Below are 25785 nucleotides of genomic sequence, written 5' to 3'. Positions count from 1 at the left end.
CGAAAACCACCCTGCAACGTTCTGGAAACGTTAGTTTATGGTTATAAAAATAACCGTTAGGGAACGTTCTGTGTAGGTTCTAATTAGGTTGTCTCACGAAAACCACCCTGCAACGTTCTGGAAACGTTAGTTTGTGGTTATAAAAATAACCCTTAGGGAACGTTCTGTGTAGGTTCTTATTAGGTTGTCTCACAAAAACCTCCCTGCAACGTTCTGGAAACGTTAGTTTATGGTTATGAAAATAACCCTTAGGGAACGTTCTGTGTAGGTTCTTATTAGGTTGTCTCACAAAAACCTCCCTGCAACGTTCTGGAAACGTTAGTTTATGGTTATGAAAATAACCCTTAGGGAACGTTCTGTGTAGGTTCTTATCAGGTTGTCTCACAAAAACCTCCCTGCAACGTTCTGGAAACGTTAGTTTATGGTTATAAAAATAACCCTTTAGGAACTTTCTGTGTAGGTTCTAATTAGGTTGTCTCACAAAAACCTCCCTGCAACGTTCTGGAAACGTTAGTTTATGGTTATAAAAATAACCCTTAGGGAACGTTCTGTGTAGGTCTAATTAGGTTGTCACAGAAAAACCTCCCTGCAACGTTCTGGAAACGTTAGTTTATGGTTATAAAAATAACCCTTAAGGAACGTTCTGTGTAGGTTCTTATTAGGTTGTCACAGAAAAACCTTCCCTAAAAAACAACAAAACGGGAACCAAATGCTAACGTTAATGGGAACGTTGTGTTTGCTGTCATTAAAGCAAAAGTGACTTTCTGAAGGGTACAGTTTGTAAAGGTACTTTTTTTTTAATTCTCACCAAAAACGTTATACAGAGGATATGTTTTATTATTATTATTATTATTAATAATAATAAATTATATGTATTACACACATTTGTTATTCTCGAAAACCTCATTGGTATGTAGTGAGAGCTCCCTAACAGCCGAGTGACTCACAAGCGCTTTGCGAATCGGTTCAGTCAAAACATTCTAAAGAACCGGTTTAAACGAACCGTTCACTCGCGAATCGGACACCGCTGATCAGAAGAGGTGCGGCGCTTCAACTTCAAATAGGTAGTGTCAAAACAGTGCCAGTCACCATCTGACACCTACAAGAGAATCTGTAGCGACAGACTTTGAGCTTTTCTTTTCTTTTCCTATTTGAATCATTTACTTTGTTCTGCACTGGAGATATACAGGAAGGGACCACCGCAGATTTCACTTTTGCACTCAGATTGTTCTTTCCGTCTCTCTCAGCATGGCTTCAACAACCTGCACCAGGTTTACCGACGAATATCAGCTGTACGAAGAACTGGGAAAGTAAGTATCAGTTATGAACAAACCTCAAACGAAAATTTGAAATACGTTTTGTGGTGCAAGTCTATTTAATTGCACTGACGCCAACCTGTGCGTCCTGATATGCGAATGCGCGAGACCTTTACCTGCGTTCGCGAGTCTTTGATGTGCTCTGTGACGTTTCAGAGAGACGATGAAATAAAGCAATTATTTATGTAATACATTTTTCCCGCGTTTTGAAGGACATTGCAAACGGTGGGATTCCCCCAGTTTAAACCCTGTGGTTATTTATTTATTTATTTATTTATTTATTTATTTTCAAAACAGTCAGAGTTTTCACGTGGGTGCTGTGCGGCCACCAGTTATAGTATGAATGTTGCTATCTCATCTATTCATGACAAAGATCTTTATTTGTCCCAGAATGGTCTAAACAGCTTCCTTTCATGTAGGCAAGGGGAATCTGAGTAGAGGTTGACCGATACCGATAGCTAAGGTGGTGGGATAGGCCAATAACCGATTAATTGGCCAATAGTTTTTAAAATCAATTTATAAAATGTACAAAAATAAATAAATAAATAAACTTTTACTCTTTACTATAGTGTCCAAAATAGAAGAAGATGCAGATAGTTCCAAACAGCAACTATCGGCACAGATTAATCGGCCGCTAGTTTTTAAAATAAATTTATAAAATGTCTTTAAATAAATAAATAAACTTTTACTTATTACTATAGTGTCCAAAATGAAAATGGAAAAAAAAAAAAAAAAAAAATACCAGATGCTGTTTTTTTATCCATTCAAAATCCCAAGAATAACTAGAAAAAAGATTTTTAAGAATAAACAAGCCTGAAACACATGGGGACTCTTATTTTGAAATTATGAAACAATATCGTCAACTATCAAAATTAATTTCAACAGATAACTGATAGTTCTAAAAGGCCACTATCGGCACTGATTAATCGGCCACTAGTTTTTAAAATAAATGTATAAAATGTCAAAATAAATAAATAAATCAATTAAATCAACTCATTAATATAGTGTCCAAAATGAAAAAAAATAAAATAAATAAATAAATACCAGATGCTGTTTTTTGTCCAACTAAAATCCCAAGAATAACTAAAAAAAATAATTTTTAAGAATAAACAAGCCCGAAACACACGGGGACTCTTATTTTGAAAAATATCGGCAACTATCGAATTAATTTTAACAGATAACTGATGGTTCCAAAAGGCCACTATCGGCACCGATTAATCGGCTGCAAGTTTTTAAAATAAATTTATAAAATGTCATAAAATAAATCAATAAATTAACTTTTACTCTTTACTATAGTGTCCAAAATAAATAAATAAATAAATACCAGATGCTGTTTTTTCTCCAACTAAAATCCCAAGAATAACTAAAAAAAATATTTTTAAGAATAAACAAGCCCGAAACACACGGGGACTCTTATTTTGAAATTTTGCCCAAAAAAATATCGGCAACTATCGAAATAGATTTGAACAGTCTTCCTTTAAATCTGAGTAGCATTTTTTAGAGAGCTCATTTAAAATGCTGCATCCTCATAAACATTTATTCAAATAAATAAATGTATTAATTAATAAAAATGAAACAAAACTGGTTTCTCTTCTGACTTCCAGGGGAGCCTTTTCTGTGGTTAGAAGATGCATGAAAATCTCATCTGGTCAGGAATATGCTGCCAAAATAATCAACACCAAGAAGTTGTCTGCCAGGGGTGAGTTGAGTTCACTATGTAGGATATATAATATGCTGAATATAACATGACTGGTGTTGTGCTTGTGCACTCAATGCATCAGCAGCATCAACTTCATGTTTCTATTGCACACAATGCTTGCAACCTTTGGTTACACCCACAAAACCACAGCTTACTTTGCCTATAACGACTGTACTTTGTCACATAATGTCAATACTGAGACCAATATATAAACGACTGTCTCCGGTGTCATATGAACATTTATGTGGTTTTATTAGTGGTGTTTGCTAATGCAAGCTTTTGACTAAGTCTAAAATTAAGAGTTAATATTGAACTTGAAGACCACTCATAATGCTGGTAATATTGAACTAGAAGACCACTCATAATGCTGGAGGAAGCACTATGTAATATCATTTTATGGTAGAGCATAAATTACTTTTGCAGTCATTCACACAAGATAACATCAACCAGTCCCAGTATCTCCACTCACAGCTTGTAAGATTCATTCTTATGAACGACTCTGTATTTAAAGGGACAGTTCACCCAAAACTGAAAATTCTCTCATCATTTACTCACCCTCATGCCATCCCAGATGTGTGTGACTTTCTTTCTTCTGCTGAACACAAACAGAGATTTTCAGAAGAATATCTCAGCTCTGTAGGTCCATACAATGCAAGTGAATGGTGACCAGAACTTTGAAGCTCCAAAAAGCACATAAAGGCAGCATAGAAATAATCCATACAACTCCAGTAGTTTAATTCACGTTTTTAGCTTGACTAAACCACTTCTCTCTGCGTATGCGTCATGCACAAGGACGTGTAATCAAGCTTGAAATCATGATTGTGGCTAGAGATGGAAATGGCAAGATGTACAGTGAAAAATGTGCTTTATTTTGGTCTGTTCTCACCTAAAACCCATTAGATCAATTCTGAAGATATGGATTTAACAACTGGAAACTTTTATGCTGCATTTATGTGCTTTTCGGACCTTCAAAGTTCTGGTCACCATTCACTTACATTGTATGGACCTACAGAGCTGATATGTTCTTCTGAAAATCCTTGTTTGTGTTCAGCAGAAGAAAGAAAGTCACACACATCTGGGATGGCATGAGGGTCCTTAAGACTAGTAGACACAGATCCAACCACGCCTTAAAGCGACAGTAAAAATAAAAATTCACTCATCATTTCTTCACCCTCATGCCATCCCAGATGTGTATGTCTTTCTTTCTTTTGATCAATGCAAGTGATTGGTGGCCAGAACTTTGAAGGCCCAAAAAGCACATAAAGGCAGAATAAAAGTAATACATACGACTCCAGTGGTTTAATCCATGTCTTCAGAAGTGATATGATAGGTGTGGGTGAGAAACAGATCAATATTTAAGTCCTTTTTTACTATAAATTATCCTCCCTGCCCAGGAGGTGGCGATAGGACTAAAGAATGTGAATCGCTCAAAAAAAAAAGACGAATGTTAAAGTAAAAGTGAAAGTGAAAGTGGAGATTTATAGTAAAAAAGGACTTAAATATTGATCTGTTTCTCCCCCACACCTATCATATCGCTTCTGAAGACATGGATTAAACCACTGGAGTCGTATAGATTACATTTATGCCCCCTTTGTGCTTTTTAGACCATCAAAGTTCTGGTCACCATTCACTTGCACTGTATGGATCTACAGAGCTGAGATATTCTTTTAAAAATCTTCATCTGTGTTCACTAGAAGAAAGAAAGTCATACCCATCTGGGATGGCATGAGTGTGAATAAATGATGAGAGAATTAACATTTTTTGGTGAACTGTCCCTTTAACTGGTGGCAGAACAAACGACCAGTCAGCTAGACGGTGCAACCCCTAATATACAAATATTACATGTGACTGACCACGTGCCACCCAGAGAAACAATTACCATCCAAATAGGGCTTATGTATGAAAAGGTCAGAATTGAAATAGATAGAAATCGAGAGGTTGGTGACATCACCTTTTAGGTTCTTTATGGGTCAGTCTGTCAATGGCATAAAAGGCATTGGGTGTTGTGGGAGCCTTGTGTTTCATGTGTGGCTGAGCTTTCACATGCAGCTGTTTGCTGAGTGCGAGCGTGGGATGGCCCTTTATTGACTCGCACTGAGTCTGTAATAGACGGGCAGTCGAATGGAATAGCTGGGACTTTAATGTACGGGAGAGACCCCTCACCTGGTTATTGTGAGGAGTGGAGAGAACATTTCACAGCAAAGGCTTAAGAGAAAGCAATGTGGTATTTTTAGGCACATTATACACTAACTAAAAAGCATTCATTTGTACCGTGTGTTACCCTGTTGTCTGATAAAATAAGTGAAATGTGGGATGGAGATCTGGTCACAATCAAGGTGGACCAAAAAGAGATCTGGGACAGTGTGAATACAAAGACAACTTGGATTTTTTTTCCAATGGGAGTTCACTTAATGGAACGCCGTAATTGACACTTTTCACGATTGTATCATTGCGACAGCTGTATTTGTGCAGCCCTACTTTTGGGTCAGCTTACAGTGGGTGCCTGATCTCATGACTGTTACGTGATTGTGGCGACATTTTTGCAAAATGACCTTACGTGACTCCTTAAACGTATCGCAGCAGTAATGAGGTGAAATATCCACTGGGTGGTGCTAGAAGCGAGTTAAGGTTTCTCCCAAACAGGTGACGTTTTTAAGGTTAATCAAGTTTTAAATCAACAAAACTAGGGATGCAAATTCGAAGACATGACCCGCTGTGTTTCACTTAACGTCGAAGAAGAGAATCGCCACGGCACACTTCTTCATTCGTTTAGTGGCTTGGCACCGTGATTGCTGTGGACTTTGTGTAAAGCATGACTTTGGTTGCCTGGAAACCAAACAAGTTCGCTAAATACAGTATTCATGGACATCTCCCCATTTCTCCCAATTTGGAACGCCCAATTCCCAATGCGCTCTAAGTCCTCGTGGTGGCGTAGTGCCTCAATCCGGGTGGCGGAGGAGGAATCTCAGTTGCCTCCACGTCTGAGACCGTCAACCGTGCATCTTATCACGTGACTTGTTGAGCATGTTACCGCGGAGACATAGTGTGTGCGGAGGCTTCACGCTACTCTCCGCGGTATCCACGCACAACTCACCACGCGCCCCACAGAGAGCGAGAACCATATTATAGCAACCACAAGGAGGTTACCCCATGTGACTCTACCCTCCCTAGCAACCGGGCCAATTTGGTTGCCTAGGAGACCCGACTGGAGTCACTCAGCACACCCTGGATTCGAACTTGCGACTCCAGGTGAGGTAGTCAGCGTCTTTACTCGCTGAGATACCCAAGCCCCCCGGACATGCTAAATTTGATCTTCAAAAACCATTCTAATCTGATATTCTGTATCGCTAGATAATTGAGGTTTATTTTACTCTAAAGGTCACAACTGTCTTTAGAAACACGTTAAACTTAGTCTCCAAAGATTATTGATATGAGGGACAATATCAACAAAAAAAAGGACAATAACTGGCACCTGTCCAAAATGCGATGCATGACTGCTTTCTGGTATAATGTATAACGTGCGAGTAAGGGCAGGTGGTGAGCAAATCTTGAGCAGGGTCTCAAAAAGCTATGTTGAGTTTTCTATATTTATATTGCTGGAGGTCCTGTTGAAGCGAAACATAAGGAGATGTAATCTCTCCACCTAATCCTGGGTCTTCCCCGAGGCCTCCTCCCAGCTGGACATACCTGAAACACCTCCCTAGGGAGACGCCCAGGGGGCATCCTTACCAGATGCCCAAACCACCTCAACTGGCTCCTTTCCACTCCGAGCTCCTCACGGATGACTGAGCTCCTCACCCTATCTCTAAGGGAGAAGCCCACCACCCTTCTGAGGAACCCCATTTTGTACACGTGACATAGTTCTTTTGGTCATGACCCAGCCTTCATGACCATAGGTGAGGGTAGGAATGAAAATGGACCGGTAGATCGAGAGCTTTGCCTTTCGGCTCAGCTCTCTTTTTGTGACAATGGTGCGATAGAGCAAGTGCAATACCGCCCCACTGCCCCGTTTCTCCGGCCAACCTCCCGCTCCAACCTCCCTTTACCCATCCATCTTCAACCGTTTATCCGAAGTCGGGTCGCAGGGGCAGCAGCTCCAGCAGGAGGCCCCAAACTTCCCTATCCCGAGCCACATTAACCAGTTCTGACTGGGGGACCCCGAGGCGTTCCCAGGCCAGTGTGGAGATGTTATCTCTCCACCTAATCCTGGGTCTTCCCCGGTGCCTCCTCCCAGCTGGACGTGCCTGAAACACCTCCCTAGGGAGGCGGCCAGGGGGCATCCTTACCAGATGCCCAAACCACCTCAACTGACTCCTTTCGACGCAAAGGAGCAGCGGCTCTACTCCGAGCTCCTCACGGATGACTGAGCTCCTCACCCTATCTCTAAGGGAGAAGCCCGCCACCCTTCTGAGGAACCCCATTTCGGCTGCTTGTACTCGTGACCTAGTTCTTTCGGTCATGACCCAGCCTTCATGACCATAGGTGAGGGTAGGAATGAAAATGGGCCTGTAGGTCGAGCGCTTTGCATTCCGGCTCAGCTCTCTTTTCGTGACAACGGTGCGATAGAGCGAGTGCAATACCGCCTCCGCTGCCCCGATTCTCCGGCCAACCTCCCGCTTCATTGTCCCCTCACTCGTGAAAAAGACCCCGAGGTACTTCAACTCCTTCACTTGGAGCAATACCTCCTTCCCTACCTGGAGTACGCACTCCATCGGTTTCCTACTGAGAACTGCCAGATTTAGAGGTGCTGATCCTCATCCCAGCCGCTTGACCCTCGACTGCCAAGCGATCCAGTCAGAGCTGAAGGTCACCAGTCTTTCAGGTTGTTGTAGCACCTCTAGTGTTTATTTTACATCTTCCACCACATCAGCGGTTTGTCTTTGGACTTGTCCTATGTGAACGAGCCCTAAGAAACATTGGGTGTGCTGGACACACATTACACAGGGCTTCCTTAAGACCAACTAGACCACTAGTTGTTCAGGCAACACACTGGCTGGTCGTCAATTATAAAAATGTATAGTTTTACACATCCCTGTTCTATGCACATCTTCATGTTTGAATGCGTGTCAGAGAGGGAGACCGCGAGTAAGAAAAGCCTCGTTTTTCCCAACCATTGAAGGTCACTTCCGAATAGGGATTCCCTACTCTCCGCTCTGCGTGTGTGCTCTGAATATTAAAGAATCTCCAGTCAGAAGTCTCTCACCGCAGGGGTTTATTGGAAGTGTACAGGCGAGTTGATTTGGAATCAAATTGTCCACCTTTCTTTATTTTCTCAGCGCAGGTGGAAACCCAGAGTGACTGAGCGATGAAGAAACAGCAGTGAGCTGCTTTGATTCCATAAATCCTGCTTAGGCTTCGACAGTCTTAGTGGATGTGCCTGTAGCCACGGCGACTAAAAGATGGAGAACTAAAAGTGATAGAGTTATAGTCAAACAGGAAGCAGCATCTTTGGGTATACATTGATGCAGTGGTTTCATAAATATCAAGTCCTTAACTTATTTACTTTTCTGTAAGTGAAAGCCATTGGTCTGTGAACAGGGAGTAGAACAAAAGAATGATGAAATGATTGGTAAACACAAGGCAAATACATAATTCAGGTAGTTTAGTTGCTAGATTAAATATTGATGCTGTACAGACACACGTTTTCAGTGTAATTTATAACGTTGACTGAACTGAAAACAGTCTGATGAGTGTTTCCTAAAAAATGACTCTGAATCAATCTTTTGAATCTACTGAGTGAAACACACAGCATGACCAGTGTAGTTTGATTCCTGAACAAATTACTCTAATGAGTCGGTTCTTTTGAATCTACTGAGTGAAACACACAGCATGACCAGTGTAGTCTGATTCCTGAACAAATGACTCTAATGAGTCAGTTCTTTTGAATCTACTGAGTGAAACACACAGCATGACCAGTGTAGTCTGATTCCTGAACAAATGACTCTAATGAGTCGGTTCTTTTGAATCTACTGAGTGAAACATACAGCATGACCAGTGTAGTCTGATTTCTGAACAAATGACTCTGAGGAGTCGGTTCTTTTGAATCTTCTGCGTGAAACATACAGCATGACCAGTGTAGTCTGATTCCCGAACTAATGACTCTAATGAGTCAGTTCTTTTGAATCTACTGCATGTAACATACAGCATGACCAGTGTAGTTTGATTCCCGAACTAATGACTCTAATGAGTCAGTTCTTTTGAATCTACTGCATGTAACATACAGCATGACCGGTGTGGTCTGATTCCTGTACTAATGACTCTAATGAGTCAGTTCTTTTGAATCTACTGCATGTAACATACAGCATGACCAGTGTAGTCTGATTACTGAACAAATGACTCTAATGAGTCGGTTCTTTTGAATCAACTGTGTGAAACATACAGCATGACCAGTGTAATCTGATTCCTGAACAAATGACTCTAATGAGTCAGTTCTTTTGAATCTACTGCATGTAACATACAGCATGACCAGTGTAATCTGATTCCTGAACAAATGACTCTAATGAGTCAGTTCTTTTGAATCTACTGCATGTAACAAACAGCATGACCATTGTAATCTGATTCCTGAACAAATTACTCTAATGAGTCAGTTCTTTTGAATCTACTGCATGTAACATACAGCATGACCAGTGTAATCTGATTCCTGAACAAATGACTCTAGTGAGTCAGTTCTTTTGAATCTACTGTGTGAAACATACAGCATGACCAGTGTAGTCTGATTCCTGAACAAATGACTCTAATGAGTCAGTTCTTTTGAATCTACTGCATGTAACAAACAGCATGACCATTGTAATCTGATTCCTGAACAAATTACTCTAATGAGTCAGTTCTTTTGAATCTACTGCATGTAACATACAGCATGACCAGTGTAATCTGATTCCTGAACAAATGACTCTAGTGAGTCAGTTCTTTTGAATCTACTGTGTGAAACATACAGCATGACCAGTGTAGTCTGATTCCTGAACAAATGACTCTAATGAGTCAGTTCTTTTGAATCTACTGCATGAAACACACAGCATGACCAGAATCCATTTCTTCAGAAGCGATATGATAAGTGTGGGTGAGAAACAGATCAATATTTAGGTCCTTTTCTCCTATAAATCTCCACTTTCACTTTCACCTTCACATTCTTCTTCTTTTGTTTTTGGTGATTTGCATGAGTAAATGATGAATTTACATTTTTGGGTGAACTATCCCTTTAATAAATCGAGCCAAACAATTGGCCATGTAGAGGACCACTTTGAGGCAAGCAACAGTCCTTAAAGTCCTATTTGTAATTTTATGGGCCCTCTTCGCAGGCAGTGTGCTCCCTTGATGTACCCTTTTGCTGAACCTGCACTAGAAGTATTTGTAACAAGGCAAAGGTTTTGCAACAGCCTATAATAGACTAGACCAGACGAGTCTGTAAGGATGAAGGCTACATCCACATTAATCTGAATAAATTAGAAAACTGTTTTTTTTTTCGGATGCCGGGATTCAACTCTAGAGGGTATTGCATACATTTTGTGTCCTTTAGATTAATATCAAAGATATGCAGGCACTGTGTGGCAACGCAGCAGCAAGAATATAAATGAATGGCCACTTATAAAGATCCTTCAGTTCTTAGAGGGGGAACAGGCATCTGGTTCTCTCTGATTCTGGCCCTTTATTTTGAACATGAAGACCAATGCTTTACACAGATGGATAGCACAGGTGGTGTTTATTAGATGAACATTTTGTTCACATTGTTACATACAATGGCAAAGCCGCTAGAGAATATCAGAAAAGCAGCCCTTGAAGGGGCAAACGCTTTACAGTATATTGCCAAGATCTTAATTTTAACGGAATTGTCACGGCTCTGGAGAGTATGTTTTGTCATTTTCTCTCCTTCATGCATGATCGCCGTTTCCATGGGAACACTGATTTCTCCCTGGGGAACGCTGGTCTTGCCACTGATTAGCGTGCCGAGCAACACCTGTTCTCCCCTAATTCACTCCCTCCTTAAGCCCGTCGTGTTCTCAGTATCTTTGCTAGTCTGTTCTACCTAGTCGGTCCTGTCTCATGTATCTTTTGTTTGCCCGTGTGGAGTGGTGGCGGCGTAGTGGTCTAAGGCACATAACTGGTAATCAGAAGGTTGCTGGTTCGAACCCCACAGCCACCACCATTGTGTCCTTGAGCAAGGCACTTAACTCCAGGTTGCTCCGGGGGGATTATCCCTGTAATAAGGGCTCTGTAAGTCACTTTGGATAAAAGCGTCTGCCAAATGCATACATGTAAATGTAAATGAGTGTGTGGTTGCCTTTCAGTATTGCTGCATGTCACGGGTCTTTCACAGAGGATACCTCGTCTCTGCACGCGTGTCGGTTAGCTCACCCAAAAATGAAAATGATCTCATAATTTACTCACCCTCAAGCCATCCTAGTTGTATATGACTTTCTTCTTTCAGCCCAAAACATTCAGAGTTACATTAAAAAAAATATCCTGGCTCTTCCAAGCTTTATAATGGGAGTGAATGGTACCTTCGATTTTGAAGCCCAAAAAAAGTGCATCCATCCATCAAAAAAGTCATCCATATGGATCTAGGGCGTTAATAAAGCCCTCTCTCAGCAGGGAGTCTTGCTGGGACGTCAGCAGGATCAAATCACTGCCTCGAACCGTGCTTCGGCGATGATGGCTTTGTAGTGTGCCGAGCTCACCTCCTTTGTTCAGCAGCTCCGCCTATCTACTGATGCTGTCCCATCTCAGGAAGCTTCCTTATCGACTCCAGCTGTTCCTCTGGCTCCTGGACGCTTTGAAGCCCGCATTCCACCTCCAGCCCCGTATTCAGGTGAGACTGAATCCTGAAGCGCAATCCTTTCGCAATGTTCCCTATTCCTCAATTTACAGCCCTCCACTTTGGCTTTGGGTACGATGAAGGTGGCCTGCGTTATTACGCTCCTCAATGGAAAGGCTGGTGAATGGAGTACTGCCATGTGGGACATCAGACATCCCTGCCTTTACCATGGAGCTCCGCCGAGTGTTTGATCACTCGGCTCAAGGTCAGGAGGTGGCGAGGATTTTATCTGGACTGTCTCAAGGAGATCGATGAGTATCAGGTTATGTGGTTGAATCTCGCAAGCTAGCTGCTTGTGAGTGGGATGACCACGCTATGTGGGATTGATTTCGGCATGGTCTTTCCGATGTCATTCTGGACGAGATTTATTCTTTGGATTTGCCTCCGCGCTGCGATGACTTAGTGGATTTGGCTATCCGAGTCGATCAACACCTGACCCTACACCGTCGGCACCATCAATGCCGCTTTCCACCTACCCTGGTGCTGATCCTCCTACCGTAGTGTTTCATCCCTGTGTGGCCTACCGAAATCAGTCTTCTTGGAGCGATCATTTCGTCTGGGTCGAGTGCACCCAAAACTCCTTGCAGTCGTCGTCTATGGGGCTATCACTCTTCCAGTTCAGCCTCGGTTATCAACCCCCTCTGTTCCCTGCACAAGAACCCGATTTACAAGTTCCGTCCAGCCTCGCCTTTATAAAGAGTTGCCGAAGCACCTGGAGAGCCGCCAGAGAAGCCCTCATACGGACTGGTGCTCACGTTAAGAGGTTGGTGGGTCGGCACCTGGATAGAAGGTTTGGCTGTCCTCTAAGGACATCCCACTCCATAAGCTTGGTCCCAAGTTTATCGAGCCGTTTCCCATCGCCAAGGTCATTAGTCCGATGGCGGTCTGTCTCAAACGACCTTAAGCGTATTCACCCTGCTTTCCGCGTCTCCAAGGTCAAACCTGTTTTACGTCTGAATTACACCCCGCCACATCCGTCCCACCTCCTATCAGTCTCCTGACCGTGTATGCCGGAGAGCCAAGACACGGAGGAGGGGGTACGGAGTGTCTTGTTGATGGCTCTCCGGCACACACGGTCAGGAGACTGATCGACGTCAGACGGAGGGGCAGAGGTTTCCAATACCTGGTTTACTAGGAGGGTTATGGACCCGAGGAGAGATGATTGTCGGTTTGTTTTGTCCATCCATCTTCAACCGCTTATCCGAAGTCGGGTCGCGGGGACAGCAGCTCCTGTAGGGGGCCCCAAACTTCCCTATCCCGAGCCAGAAGGGAGTGAATTAGGGGAGAACAGGTGGCAGCGTTTCCATGGGAACGTAGAAGGCTGATCATGCATGCCGGCCGCACCTGCGAGACATGAGGGAGAGCATTGAGCATCGTTTTGTATGTTTTGTAATTTTCTCTTCCACGTGTCTCTCAGGTGCGGTCGGCATGCACGATCAGCGTTTCCATGGAAACGTTGAATGCTGATCATGCCACCTGTTCTCCCCTAATTCACTCCCTTCTTAAGCCTGTCGTGCTCTCAGTATCTTTGCTAGATTACTGTTTGATGTTGAATACTAACCTCACTCTATCTGCCTGGTTGGTCTTGTCTCGTGCATCTGTTAGTAGCTGTTCATACTTAAAACGGTTGCAAAGTAATGTTTGTCAAATTGCACTATATTGTAAAATTGGTGGTGTTTTAGCAAACCTTGTGTGTGCTTGTTGTGAGAATGGATATTTGTGGACAAAGGCAAAACATTCTCATGCTGCAGTTAATCGTAATTAAGAGCATTTTGTAGGGCCGTATGTTTTTCCGTGATGCGGAAAACACGGGTCGATTTGCTGAATCCAGTCATAAAATCTGAAAGAACTATTAAACGTGGAATATCATGTATTGTTTTTGACATATTTGTGATACAATGTACAGTATGTATTAATGCTCAATTAATCAGTAAGCTTGTAGTGCGCAGTACATGCAGACAATATATTAATATAATTAAATCGCAGCCTTTTGCGGTTTAATAAGCATATTTAAGCCATTTAGGGAACTGCTAAACCGGAGGTGTGAAGCTGTCGGCAAAAACATTCGCCAAAATAAAAGCTCAATTTTAACAAGACGCATGAAATTTAAGAAAATGTAAGATATGTACCATTACCGTGTAGTCTGTAATGTTCAATGTAGTAATACATAATAATAATAAAAATTAGATAATATATATATTATTTCTAAGCATACATTTTTTATAAATCATTGTGTTTTATATTGTGCTGTGAGGATTTGTGTAGAAGTACTTCATTTTATACAAATATCTGTAATTATGTAATTAGACATTTTTGATAATAAAATTTAATCCAAGTTTAATACAGGAAAACATGGAATTTTTGCAAATAATAAAACAGATTTCATAGAGCCCTAATTGAGCAATGGTGCAATTTTGTGTAGCACTCTTGAAACACAATGGCAGCATGTGGCAGTTTTTGAAAGCTTCATGAATAATTGATCCTTGTCATTTTGTTTAAAGAAAGACTTTTATGGCTCCCTGACATCATAGAGCTCCCAATAAAATTCTCTTTATTTTGCATTGATTTTTTTATATAGTGAAATCTGTTTCCACATGAATCAGTTCATATCTCATCCGTGCATCTGTAAATAATAGATTTGTTCATATTGAATGTGATATTCGAAAAGTGTCCTGCCATTCTCATTATACTCCGTGACGATTCTCATTATTGTAATTATGTTTTTTTTTATTAAATGAGCATAAAACAACAATGTAACGCAGTTAAGGATGGGCAAGGACGAGGCGAGAACCTGCTTGTCAACATAAATCATAATTTAATGCAAACTTAAACCAAAAGCACAAACATAAACACACACACGACGGACATGCCCGTAAGTCTCTCTCTCTCGAACCATCATCACCGGCCGCCTTTATCCCTCGCGCGCCTCATCAGGGTGATTGGGACCGGGCGTGCGATATTCCGGCCCCGCCCCCCTCCGCTCCACAAACAAATACTGCCTTAATGTATACATACTTTTCATTTAAATATGTGATGAATTTTTCTGCATTATGGTAATCATTTTCATTTTAAAATATCATTATTTATGATATGATTGATTGATTTTGAGGTAAAATCTTACTTAGACATGTTATAGACAGGTATGCATTAATGTCCAGAAAGAATGTTCCCAAATGTATATTTTTCTTATATTATTCTTCTGTATATCTGCACCTAGAAGACATACTGTATTTATTTCACTTTATAATCAAAAGTTGAACATCAATGTCCCTGGATGCATATAGGTGCTCAGAAGATATAGAGGTCATTGTGAGGCCACTTCACTTGATTGGACGAGGCCTATATGAGATTAGAGCAGTCGTATGTTTTGTGTAATATACGTTACATAATATGCAAATACTGTATGTCAATTTTAGGTGTTTCATTTTTTTAAAGGCAAGCTGTTGGTTTCACAAATGACTTTAAGGTCTCAGTTGGCCTTGCTCTCTGTTTTCAGTATGCATATCAACAGACATAAGCAGATGGACATTTATTTTTTTTAACCCTTTCTGTGCATGCATGTTTGGTCCAGTAAAGCTAAATAGATTTTCTGTAACCCCGCGAGTGCGTTAAAGCACCGAGATCATGGCAAAAGTAGTGTAGTGATGTTTTGTGAAGAACCCCTAAAGATGTTTTACATGTTTAAGGAGTGTTTGAGGAAGTCATCATTCTTGCAATTTGGTTTACTGACACACTAATACATCTTTAAATATGGTCAGATAAAAAGTAAACCACTTGTCCCATAGCTACACTCATGCACTTACACATGTAGAGTGTTACATAACTGTGAATAGCTCACCAGAGAGAAAACACAGCCTACATGTGCACAGAGCACGATACATAAAGACAAAACCAGTAAAACCTCACAGTTAGTCTGTGTTTGGACAACCTTCAATTCTCCAAAGAATTCGCCAATGCATGACACATCAAACAAACATTGCACAAATGTTTGCATTGGTGCAATTTACCCAAAGGCTCCCCTTATCTGAGCAGCAGCATCCATGTAATATAGTTTATAATGTGACAAATTATGAGAGATTATTTCACTCAAACATACTCTGTATGTAGTCTCTCAATATCAGAAAATATCTCATACACCACGTGTTTTGAAATATCGCTCCTGCATATTTTTGGCTGACATCTCTTCCCACACATTTCCCAAGCGATGTATTTGAGTGTCAGGCATTGGTAAGCTTCTTGCCTTGGACAAGTCTGTTTATATCCGAGTGTTTGTCTCCCCAAGGAGCGTCGTCGATAGAGCGGAGGAAATGTCAGTGTTATGTAACTCAAGACTGCCCATTCACAATTCCAACATCCGTTTGTACTTACTAACCTCTGTTTCTGTAGCCAAGTCTAAATGTCTTTTTGTCTGCATTTTTGTACTGTAAGAGAAGGATTTCTTTAAAGGAATAGTTTCCTTAATTTTCCCCAAAATCTTCATTAGGCCTATATACCCACTCAAATGCTATTCCAAACACATTGCCCATTAACGCATGGGACTTGTGACAAAAATCAAGTATTTTTCTGCCTAAGTAAGGCACATTTTAATGACCACAGAAACATATCAAGTCTTAACTATCACCAAAATGCAGAACGAGACATTTTCTTCTGCAAGCGCTTTTCATGTGGAGTTCAAAGCGGCGTTGACACCCTGACGCGAATCATGAATGCAGCTTCACGATTGCAGTAACAAAGCAGATAGCTACAGTCTACCTGCAGATTCATATTGTGGAGGAGTTTATGAGATTTAATGCCGATTGCAATGAAAATGCAATCTATGTTGGGACTAGTTCTTTCAATTAGTCAAACTCCCACTTAGTTTTTGGGAAACGTGTTGTGTTACTTGAATTTGTGCTATTTTAGTGCATTTCTATCTTTATACTGCGTAAGGCTTAGTTGTTAATAAAATGAAAACGTTAATAAAGCATTATATTTTTACATATTGTTTTGTTTTCTTTCCTAAGAAGGAAATAAACGCATTTTGACAGGAAAAGAAGTACATTTAGAGTCAAATTTCAGGACTTTCGAAATCTGATGAATTGCGATTAACTACGGGAAAATATGCGATTAATTGTGACTGAAAGCACAAATTTAAAGTTGTATTCATTTAACTTATTAAATAATTTAATTAAATTGAAGTGAAAATAGGCTAAAATAATTTTTGAGTGCATACCAGCAGGGGCAGTTCTAGAGGCCCCCCACATGTGCCCCCCACTCAAAATACAATTTAATGTGAATCGGTAAATGTGTCATATATTGTTGGAAAGCTCTCAGAGTAGAATACAGCCAACCAATTTTTATTTTACTCACAGACAAAAATATTTCAGGTATATTTCTTTGACAATTACGTTGGTGTTGCTTATATGCCGCGTTTTCGATTATAACTTCACAAAAAATAAACGGAACATAAAATATCACATACCGTTACTTAGAGGAGGCGATTATCTTTTAAACGAGCCCACACAAGGTAAAGTAACTGTTGAGCACCATCGCCTTTGTGAAAGAGGGCCAAAGACCTGTCATCCACAGCCAAGCCAGGCAGAATCTTCTGCAGACAGTCCAGGGATGGGAAATGGAGGTTGACCTCGGGAGGAAACTCCACTTCCCCGAGGCGGTACTGGCCATAACTATAAGGCCCGACATCATCATGTGGTCTCCAAAGGGAAAGAAAATCATCCTGGTGGAGTTGACGGTGCCGTGGGACTAGGGCTGTGAGGAAGCTGCAGAGAGGAAAAAACCCAAATACCAGCAACTTGTCCAAGATTGCCGGGACAAGGGGTGGACAACATGGTTGATGACGGTGGAGGTCGGGTGTCGAGGGCTCCCAGCCCAATCTGTGTGGAACTTATTGACAAAGGTTGGTTAAGGGTCGAAACACCCAGAGAAGGTTGGGGACCACCTGATGACCTCTCTTCCAGGCCAAGGCTTCATCCATTAGAAATGGGTGTATGTTAGCATCGTAGACCACTAGATGATGGCGCCAAGTAAATAACACAAACTCGATGATGCAGAATCATTGTCGAACTGACTCATTGTCGACTCATTGAGTCAAAAGGCACTCATTCATAACTTTAGTCATTGTTGCGTTTGCATGTGCAATTAGTTCTTATGTACAATTAATATGTTTTATTTGTTTGGAGAGGCTTTTGGGCACGTAGATGCTATAAATTATGATTGCTTTGTCGTACACATGCAGTTGACATGGATGGGAAAACAAAAGCAGTTTTTCAGAGCCACCTTATTTACCCCCAGAGATGCTATGCTTGACAACCCTACAAATGAGAATCTTTACCTCAGTGTTAAATGCAACTTGTGTTGCATGTTAGGAAACTGGCCAGACATTAGCACATTTATATGCAAAGTTAAACTGAACTTTAGCCATTTAGGCACAGTCGAGCTGCAGTCTTCATCCGTCCGCCCAAGTATGCATGACGCAATGCATAATTCAATATTTTAAGAAAAGACACCAGGGTGTGCTGAGTGACTCCAGCCAGGTCTCTTAAGCAACCAAATTGGGCCGGTTGCTAGGGAGGGTAGAGTCACATTGGGTAACCTCCTCGTGGTCACGATTAGTGGTTCTCGCTCTCAATGGGGCGTGTGGTAAGTTGTGCATGGATCGCGGAGAGTAGCATGAGCCTCCGCATGCTGTGAGTCTCTGCGGTGTTATGCACAATGAGCCACGTGATAAGATGCACGGATTGACGGTCTGAGACTGAGACTTGTCCTCCACCACATGGATTGAGGTGAGTAACCGTGCCACCACAAGGACCAGTTGAGTAAGTGTTAAATAAACATTGCACATCATCTCTGTAGCTCAGTGCACAAAAATCCAAGGCCAGTTGTGATTCTATTAACATGTAAACATGCTGGACGTAGCTGAGCGACAGTCGCATTATCTAGGTAGAGGTGGTGGTGTAGTGGGCTAAGCGCATAACTTGTAATCAGAAGGTTGCTGGTTCGATCCCCACAGCCACCACCATTGTGTCCTTGAGCAAGGCACTTAACTCCAGGTTGCTCCGGGGGGATTGTCCCTGTAATATGGGCTCTGTAAGTCGCTTTGGATAAAAGCCTCATAAATGTAAATGTAAAACACGAGTTATTGTTTAATTCAACTGAAATCGAACTTTTAAAGTGCATGAAAATGTACTGATTGACTAGTATCATGTGTTTCAGGCAAACTTAGCTCTAGTATGTGAGAACCAGTTCATAAGTTCATTTGTTTGTCTGTGGGCTTTCATGTTTCTTTGTCAGGTGAAACCAGAGGCCAGGTTTCCGTTTTCCCTTTCAAATGAGATTAATAAATATATATAAAAAAGGTGAAACTGGCTTTAGACTAGAACTAGGGCACTCCTGACTTACCTGGTTTCAAGTTGCACCATACCTGAATGTTAGTTTAGAGACAAACATTAGACATCACCAGGACCAGCATTACTGTCTCACATTGAGGGAGCTTGTGCATTTGGATCAGGTTTCCAGCAGTCGCCAACAAACATTCCTAGCAAAACTGGTTCAGAAACTTCTCTTGCTTTTTAAGTAGAGGGGATACGGTTCCTCGCTGCCATTCACAGTGAACAAAATCTTGAAAAGGTATGTTACCTTCAGACTTTTCCCTCATTATTAAGATCTGTCCAGACAGCTCTACACTGATTAGAGCTCCTGAATCCTTTTATACCCGTCATGGACAATTAGATGGAAAGCTAGTACATGAAGTGCAATGGATCTGAGCAGAATTACAGACATGCTGAGGTAGACGGCAATAGTTCCTCTTGTAATTACACCTGTCTAAACATCTCCTCGTGTAAAAATAGCAAGAGCAAGAGCGAGATAGGAGACACTATAATGACTGCACAGAACAAAGGGCAGAAGAATGAGGCTGCTTTATAAGCCTCGCCTGTGACATACCAAACATAACAGGGTCCAGGATGTTGTAGATAGGATTGACTTTTACATTGCTTGCAAACCCTGGCCAAATTCATTATTTGCATACAGTTCTACTAAAAATGTGCACACCCAGGGTAAAGTGTATGTTAATCAACTAATACCTGTTTCTGCTGCATTGCTGTGGGTAGCCCTGCCCATCGTAAAACATCATTGGTCCAAACTCCTCGTCCTCGTAGCTGTACATTAAACATCAGATGCGTTTTGGTTGGCTGGGATTTTGTTACGTTGCCAAGCATTTTACTTTCAGTGAGGACCAAAAAAAATTATTGATATTGGCCCTATGTTGAGACCATTACAAAGCCATTTTTCCACTAGCTTCCTGTTCTTCTGTTGGTGGCTTCCAACATAAACGACTATATATACATTCACTGAGCACTTTATTAGGAACTGTATGGTCCTAATAAAGTGGTTCTAATAAAGTGTCTGTAAAAGTGCGGTTTAGCCCATCTGCCTTAAAGTTCGACGTGTTGATCTTTCTGAGATGCTATTCTGCTTTAGTAAAAGTGCGGTTTAGCCCATCCGCCTTAAAGTTCGACGTGTTGATCTTTCTGAGATGCTATTCTGCTCACTACAAATGTACAGAAGTGTTATCTGAGTTACCATAGCCTTTCTGTCAGCTCGAACCAGTCTGGCCGTTCTCCGTTGACTTCATTCATCTTGATGTTGATTGTTTTTGGCACCATTCGGTAAATTCTAGAAACTGTTGTGCAAATCCCAGAAATACTCAAACCAGCTTGTCTGGCACCAACAATCATGCCACGCTCTAAATCACTTACATAACATTTTGCCCCATTATGATGGTTGATGTGAACATTATCTTAAACTCATGACCCGTATACGCATGCTTTTATGCACTGCACTGCTGCCACACAATTGCTAATTAGATAATCACATGAATAAGTAGGTGTTCCTAATAAAGTACTCAGTGAGTGTATTTATTTGTCAGTTTAATTAGCTGGTCCGTATTTAGTTTGGTGATATTTGTGCAAATACTTGGTTTAACACTAACCCTAACCCTAAAGGCCGATATATACTTCTGAGTCGAACCTACGCCGTAGGCTACGTGTAGCTATGGTGGTTACGGCATAGCCTAATCGTGCGTTGCATCAGTGCAGACGAAAACAGCTGTGATTGGACCGCTGTGTTACCAGAGACAGTCCACAGCATGATAATAAACTATTTGCGGTAGCGTCACATTTACTCCCAGATTACTTTATCTATGCATCTGTATCCACTGAACAGTGAGCATGTCACATTGTGTTTGGACCCATTTCTTTTTTGTGAGCATCTGCTGTTTTTATATTTTGTTTTATATAAAAATGCGAAAACGTGACAAAAAGACTCTTTTGGTCTCTATATATCAGGTATGTGAGCGAAACAATACTTGCCGAACTTTTTGACATGTATAATAAATAATATGTACCTAAATGCATTCTTTAATTATCTCATTTTTAAGGCTTTGGTCATTTAATAAATAACAAATACTATAAACGCAAATCAACGTGGAGCCTACGTCGTAGGTTCGATACAGTTCATTAACACTTTTTACCCTGTTCCTCACACAATGCTACCTTAAGACATCTAAACACTTTTACTAATGCATGACTTGTATAGTGATTTATTTTAACATTTGCATTACATAACCAACTACATTTGCAAGCTTGTTTGAGTGCGATCAAATTGCGTGGGAGCTCAACTAATAGAGCATTGCACTTGCGATGCAAAGGATCGGGGGACGAGTCCCAAAGAGCACGTGAGTAGTCTCGTGAGCTAAAAGTGTCCTAGAAGCACCACGAACGGATGTTGCCTTTTTCATCTCACATTTGCTTTTTATGACACTATCAGTTAGGTTTAGGTGTAAGGTTTAGGGAATGTATGTAGGTTTTGTTGAATTAAAACTCCCTATAGCATTAACCTTAACCTCGTCTGTTTGGGAGAGAATTGTACTTGCTTTTAGCGCCACACAGTGGACATTTCACCTCGGGACTGAGGCAATTTACGTAATATCATTTTGCAATATTTATGAGATCAGGATGTATATGTGGCTAAATGAAATACCATAAAACAGGCATCCCAATGCGCTCTAAGTCCTCATGGTGGCGTAGTGACTGTCCTCAATGCGGGTGGCGGAGGACGAATCTCAGTTGCCTCCGCGTCTGATACCGTCAATCCACGCATCTCATCACGTGGCTTGTTGAGCGTGTTAATGCAGAGGCGTAACGCGTGTGGAGGTTTCACGCTATTCTCCGCGGCATCCACACACAACTCACCACACGCCCCACAGAGAGTGAGAACCACATTATAGAGACCACAAAGAGGTTACCCCATGTGACTCTACCCTCCCTAGCAACCGGGCCAATTTGGTTGCTTAGGAAACCTGGCTGGATTCACTCAGCACACCCTGGATTCGAACTCGTGACTCCAGGGGTGGTAGTCAGCATCTTTACTCACTGAGCAACCCAGCCCCCGAAATCTGAAATTTTAACAGGAGGACGAAGACCAAAAATGAACAACTGGTCCATATGAGTTGACCTTTTATTAGTTCATGAATAAAACTCTCCTAGATAAATGTTTCTTTTCTTTGATGTCAAGTTAGCACACACTGAGGGCTTTAATCTGGAATGGCTGCAGTTTGACAAAGGAAACCAACCCAACCTCAAGGTGTTACTAATTCTTGCATGCACGGCCTACAGAAAGCATTCCCATTTCACCTCAATACATTGCCCTGTTATCTTTAGCAAGCACCCTCAACAAAACGGCCACATATCTGACCTGGAATCAACATGCCTTCCAGCAGCAGTGCAAAATGTGGGGAATTCTTGCTTGTTGTTCATTAACAAGTCAGTACAGGCAAAGAAACAGAAAGAGACATGCATCTATATGAAAGGAGGCTGAGAGCCAACCACAGTCAGTCAAATCCAACTCAACAAATTTCCACATGGTTGCTATGGAGACTGCAGTATGTTCTGTGTTCCTTTGGGGGGGTTAGATGACGTAAAGCAAGATTATACACCCCGAAACACACACACACAAAGAGCATTTCTGACGCTTCACTAAAAGTACTTTACACAGTGAACTCTCCTCAACCACCACCAGTGTGCAGCATCTGCCTGGAGGATGCGATGGCAGCCAGTGTGCCAGTACACTCACCAGCTATTGGTGGAGAGGAGAGAGTAGAGTGATATAGCCAATTAATGGGGATTATTAGGAGGCCATGATTGATAAGGGCCAATGGGGGGAATTTGGCCAGGACACCAAGGTTTGACCCCTACACTTTTCAAGAATTGTCCCAGGATTTGTATTGACCACAGAGAGTCAAACGTCTTATCCAAGGTCTTTTTAACTGTATAGTGTTCCCATCACTATACTGGGGCATTAGTATGCACACTGTCCACAGGGTGAGCACCCCCTGCTGGACTCCCTAATACCTCTTCCAGCAGCAACCTTAGTTTCCCCAGGAGGTCTCCCATCCAAGTACTGACCAGGCTCAACCCTGCTTAGCTTCAGTAGGCAACCAGTCTTGAGCTACAGGGTGATTTGAGTGCAGGCCATAGTAACATAGATAGGCCATCATAGACCAAGATATATATCTATATCGCTGGAAAAAAATGATATCCTAAATCAATATTTTTTAAGTAGAAACACCTACATTAAACAATGTTAAAACAATATTTACCTGATAAGCAAATGTACAATTTTAACAGATCAACATATAACATGTTAAGACTTGTTTTCTTAACAAGTCTTAACTTAGCATGCTAAATATACAACATAAATAATAGTATATATAATGCACTTTGTATATATAACATGTTAACTTTGTACAAAAGGTCAGATTTGTTTGCTTGCATTGAAGCACACAAGACGGATAACGTGATCATCAGGTGTTGCTTGAGTAATAATACAGTATAATATAATATAATATAAAAAAACGATTCAATTAGAAAAATGCAACTCTCAAAAAATGTGCAATGTATTTTTAAACAAGACAAATGTACCTGAAAAACAAACTGCATAACATATGAACACGTCTTCAGAGAATTATAAATATTATATAAAATTGTATAAATATACTGTATTAAAATACATACTCATTTGTGCTATAAAATGATGTAAATTTGTTTGATTAGCTGATTTGTTTCACTTGTTTTAAGCATAAGCGTAGATGTGTAGCTATAGTCTTTGTGCACGTTCATGTCCCGGGATGGATTTTTATTAAAACAAACAGATTGAAACTTTTTTTTCCTTTTTGTTAATTGAGAGTCTCATTAAAAGTGAACTACTACTTTTTTTTTTTACCAGCGTTTCAGCATTTATTTTTGGTACTTTTCAAATGTCTTTTCTGTATATATTTTAGAGATATGCATGAGTAATCGTATTGCCTTAGAGTAACGCAGATAGACTTTCCTTTGCATTTTTAACTGAATTATAATGCTGAATTATCTTGTACTTCCCCTCTGAATCTCTCGCCACATCTTGCAGTTACAGTTGAGGCCACTGGGGGGCTAATTTGGATGTGCCGTCGAAGTGTTGGATGAGAGAGGAGATATAATGGGTGGCATAGTGGGCTAAAGCACAGAACCGGTAATCAGAAGGTTGCTGGTTCAATCCCCACAGCCACCACCATTGTGTCCTTGAGCATGACACTTAACTCCAGGTTGCTCCGGGGGGATTGTCCCTGTAATAAGTGCACTGTAAGTCACTTTGGATAAAAACGTATGATAATTATTAAATTCTACTCTGTTGGTATTTGGTTCTTGTTGGAGGCATGCAATGGACGACGATCTGCTTTTATGGTGAAAAGAAAATGCCAAGCGGTACAAGAAACTCTGAAGCTTACGAGACCAATGCGTTTATGTGCATTAAATATCTTTAAACGGGCAGAGCACATTTTACAAAAAGCCAACTTTCACCACTTGTGAAATGCTGAAAATGAGTAAGCCTTTATATACTCAAGAGTTTATACATGTGCATAAACCAAATGCCGTCAGTATCCATTTCTAAGTTATCTTACTTTTAAACCTTTCTTGGTAACTACTGTGAATAAACCTGAAATTCCACGCACGCGTCATACTCGTTATTTTTATCTTAAGTTTTATTTTACGAGTAATCGGTGACTTGTTTTTTGTGGCTTAGAGTACCCATTCCTAATTGATTTGACAATAGATTGTTTTAGCCTTGTACCAGACCCAGGCTTTAAATATTAAAACGTGAAAATCTATTATAAAAGTTAGTGCCGTCAGTCGATTAACTATTTTAATCGCGATTAATCGCATCATTTTATTTGTAGTTAATCGCGATTAATCACAGATTTTAAAAGTACTTAAAAATGTGGCACTGTTTTTCTATCAAATGCATTTATTTCCTTCTTAGGAAAGAACTTAATTTCAATATGTAGCAAAGTAATGCTTTATTAACATTTTCCAAACAAAGCCTTCCACAGTATAAAGATAGAAATGCACTAAAATATCAGAACAGAAGAAATGACAACAACCTCCTGTGATGCATGTACTGGACATATACTGTTGATTATTGTTAGTAAACAAATTAAAATATTAATGCAAAAATAAAACTATTGTGTATTTTGTTTCCTTTGCGCATTCGTTTTCACTTTATTTAAACATACACTGCTTAAATAATGTATTTGATCTCTTGTGTTCTCAAACACTGTTAGTGTGAATGCAATCCCACTATTCAAATGCATGTTTGTAGTGGAAAACAATGCAGGTCTGAGTCCTGAGCTCGTTTGCATAAGGAGTTATCAGATGCACATTTGCATATGCAGACGTGGGGGAGGTAGCCAAAAATAGAAGAGTAAAAAAAAAGTACTGTAGAGACATACGGACAGCAGTGGTTGAAGTGACGGCTTGACATTGCCTAAGGGACATTCAGAAAGTGAGATAGGATGTGGACATAAAAAATGATTTATGAAATCAGACTCTTGCCCAAGAGAAAATGAAATCGTCTGCGGCCTCTAATTA

The 25785-nt window shown here is 40.8% G+C and overlaps 1 protein-coding gene across 4 annotated transcripts in view; it reads left to right on the top strand.

Moving 5' to 3' along the window:
* The first annotated feature begins 1039 nt into the window (after positions 1-1039).
* LOC127619546 (calcium/calmodulin-dependent protein kinase type II delta 1 chain) overlaps positions 1040-25785 on the top strand; it is a 103016-nt gene continuing 78270 nt past the window's right edge. For all 4 annotated transcript variants that reach the window (XM_052092430.1, XM_052092415.1, XM_052092424.1 and 1 more), the window contains exons 1-2: positions 1040-1310; positions 2921-3015. In XM_052092430.1, coding sequence (XP_051948390.1) covers positions 1249-1310; positions 2921-3015 — 157 coding nt within the window. In that variant the 5' untranslated portion in view covers positions 1040-1248. The remainder of the gene's footprint in view (positions 1311-2920; positions 3016-25785) is intronic.

This window comes from Xyrauchen texanus, chromosome 2, assembly GCF_025860055.1.
Source record: "Xyrauchen texanus isolate HMW12.3.18 chromosome 2, RBS_HiC_50CHRs, whole genome shotgun sequence".
NCBI lineage: Eukaryota > Metazoa > Chordata > Actinopteri > Cypriniformes > Catostomidae > Xyrauchen > Xyrauchen texanus.
This window is presented reverse-complemented; position numbering and strand designations above follow the sequence as displayed.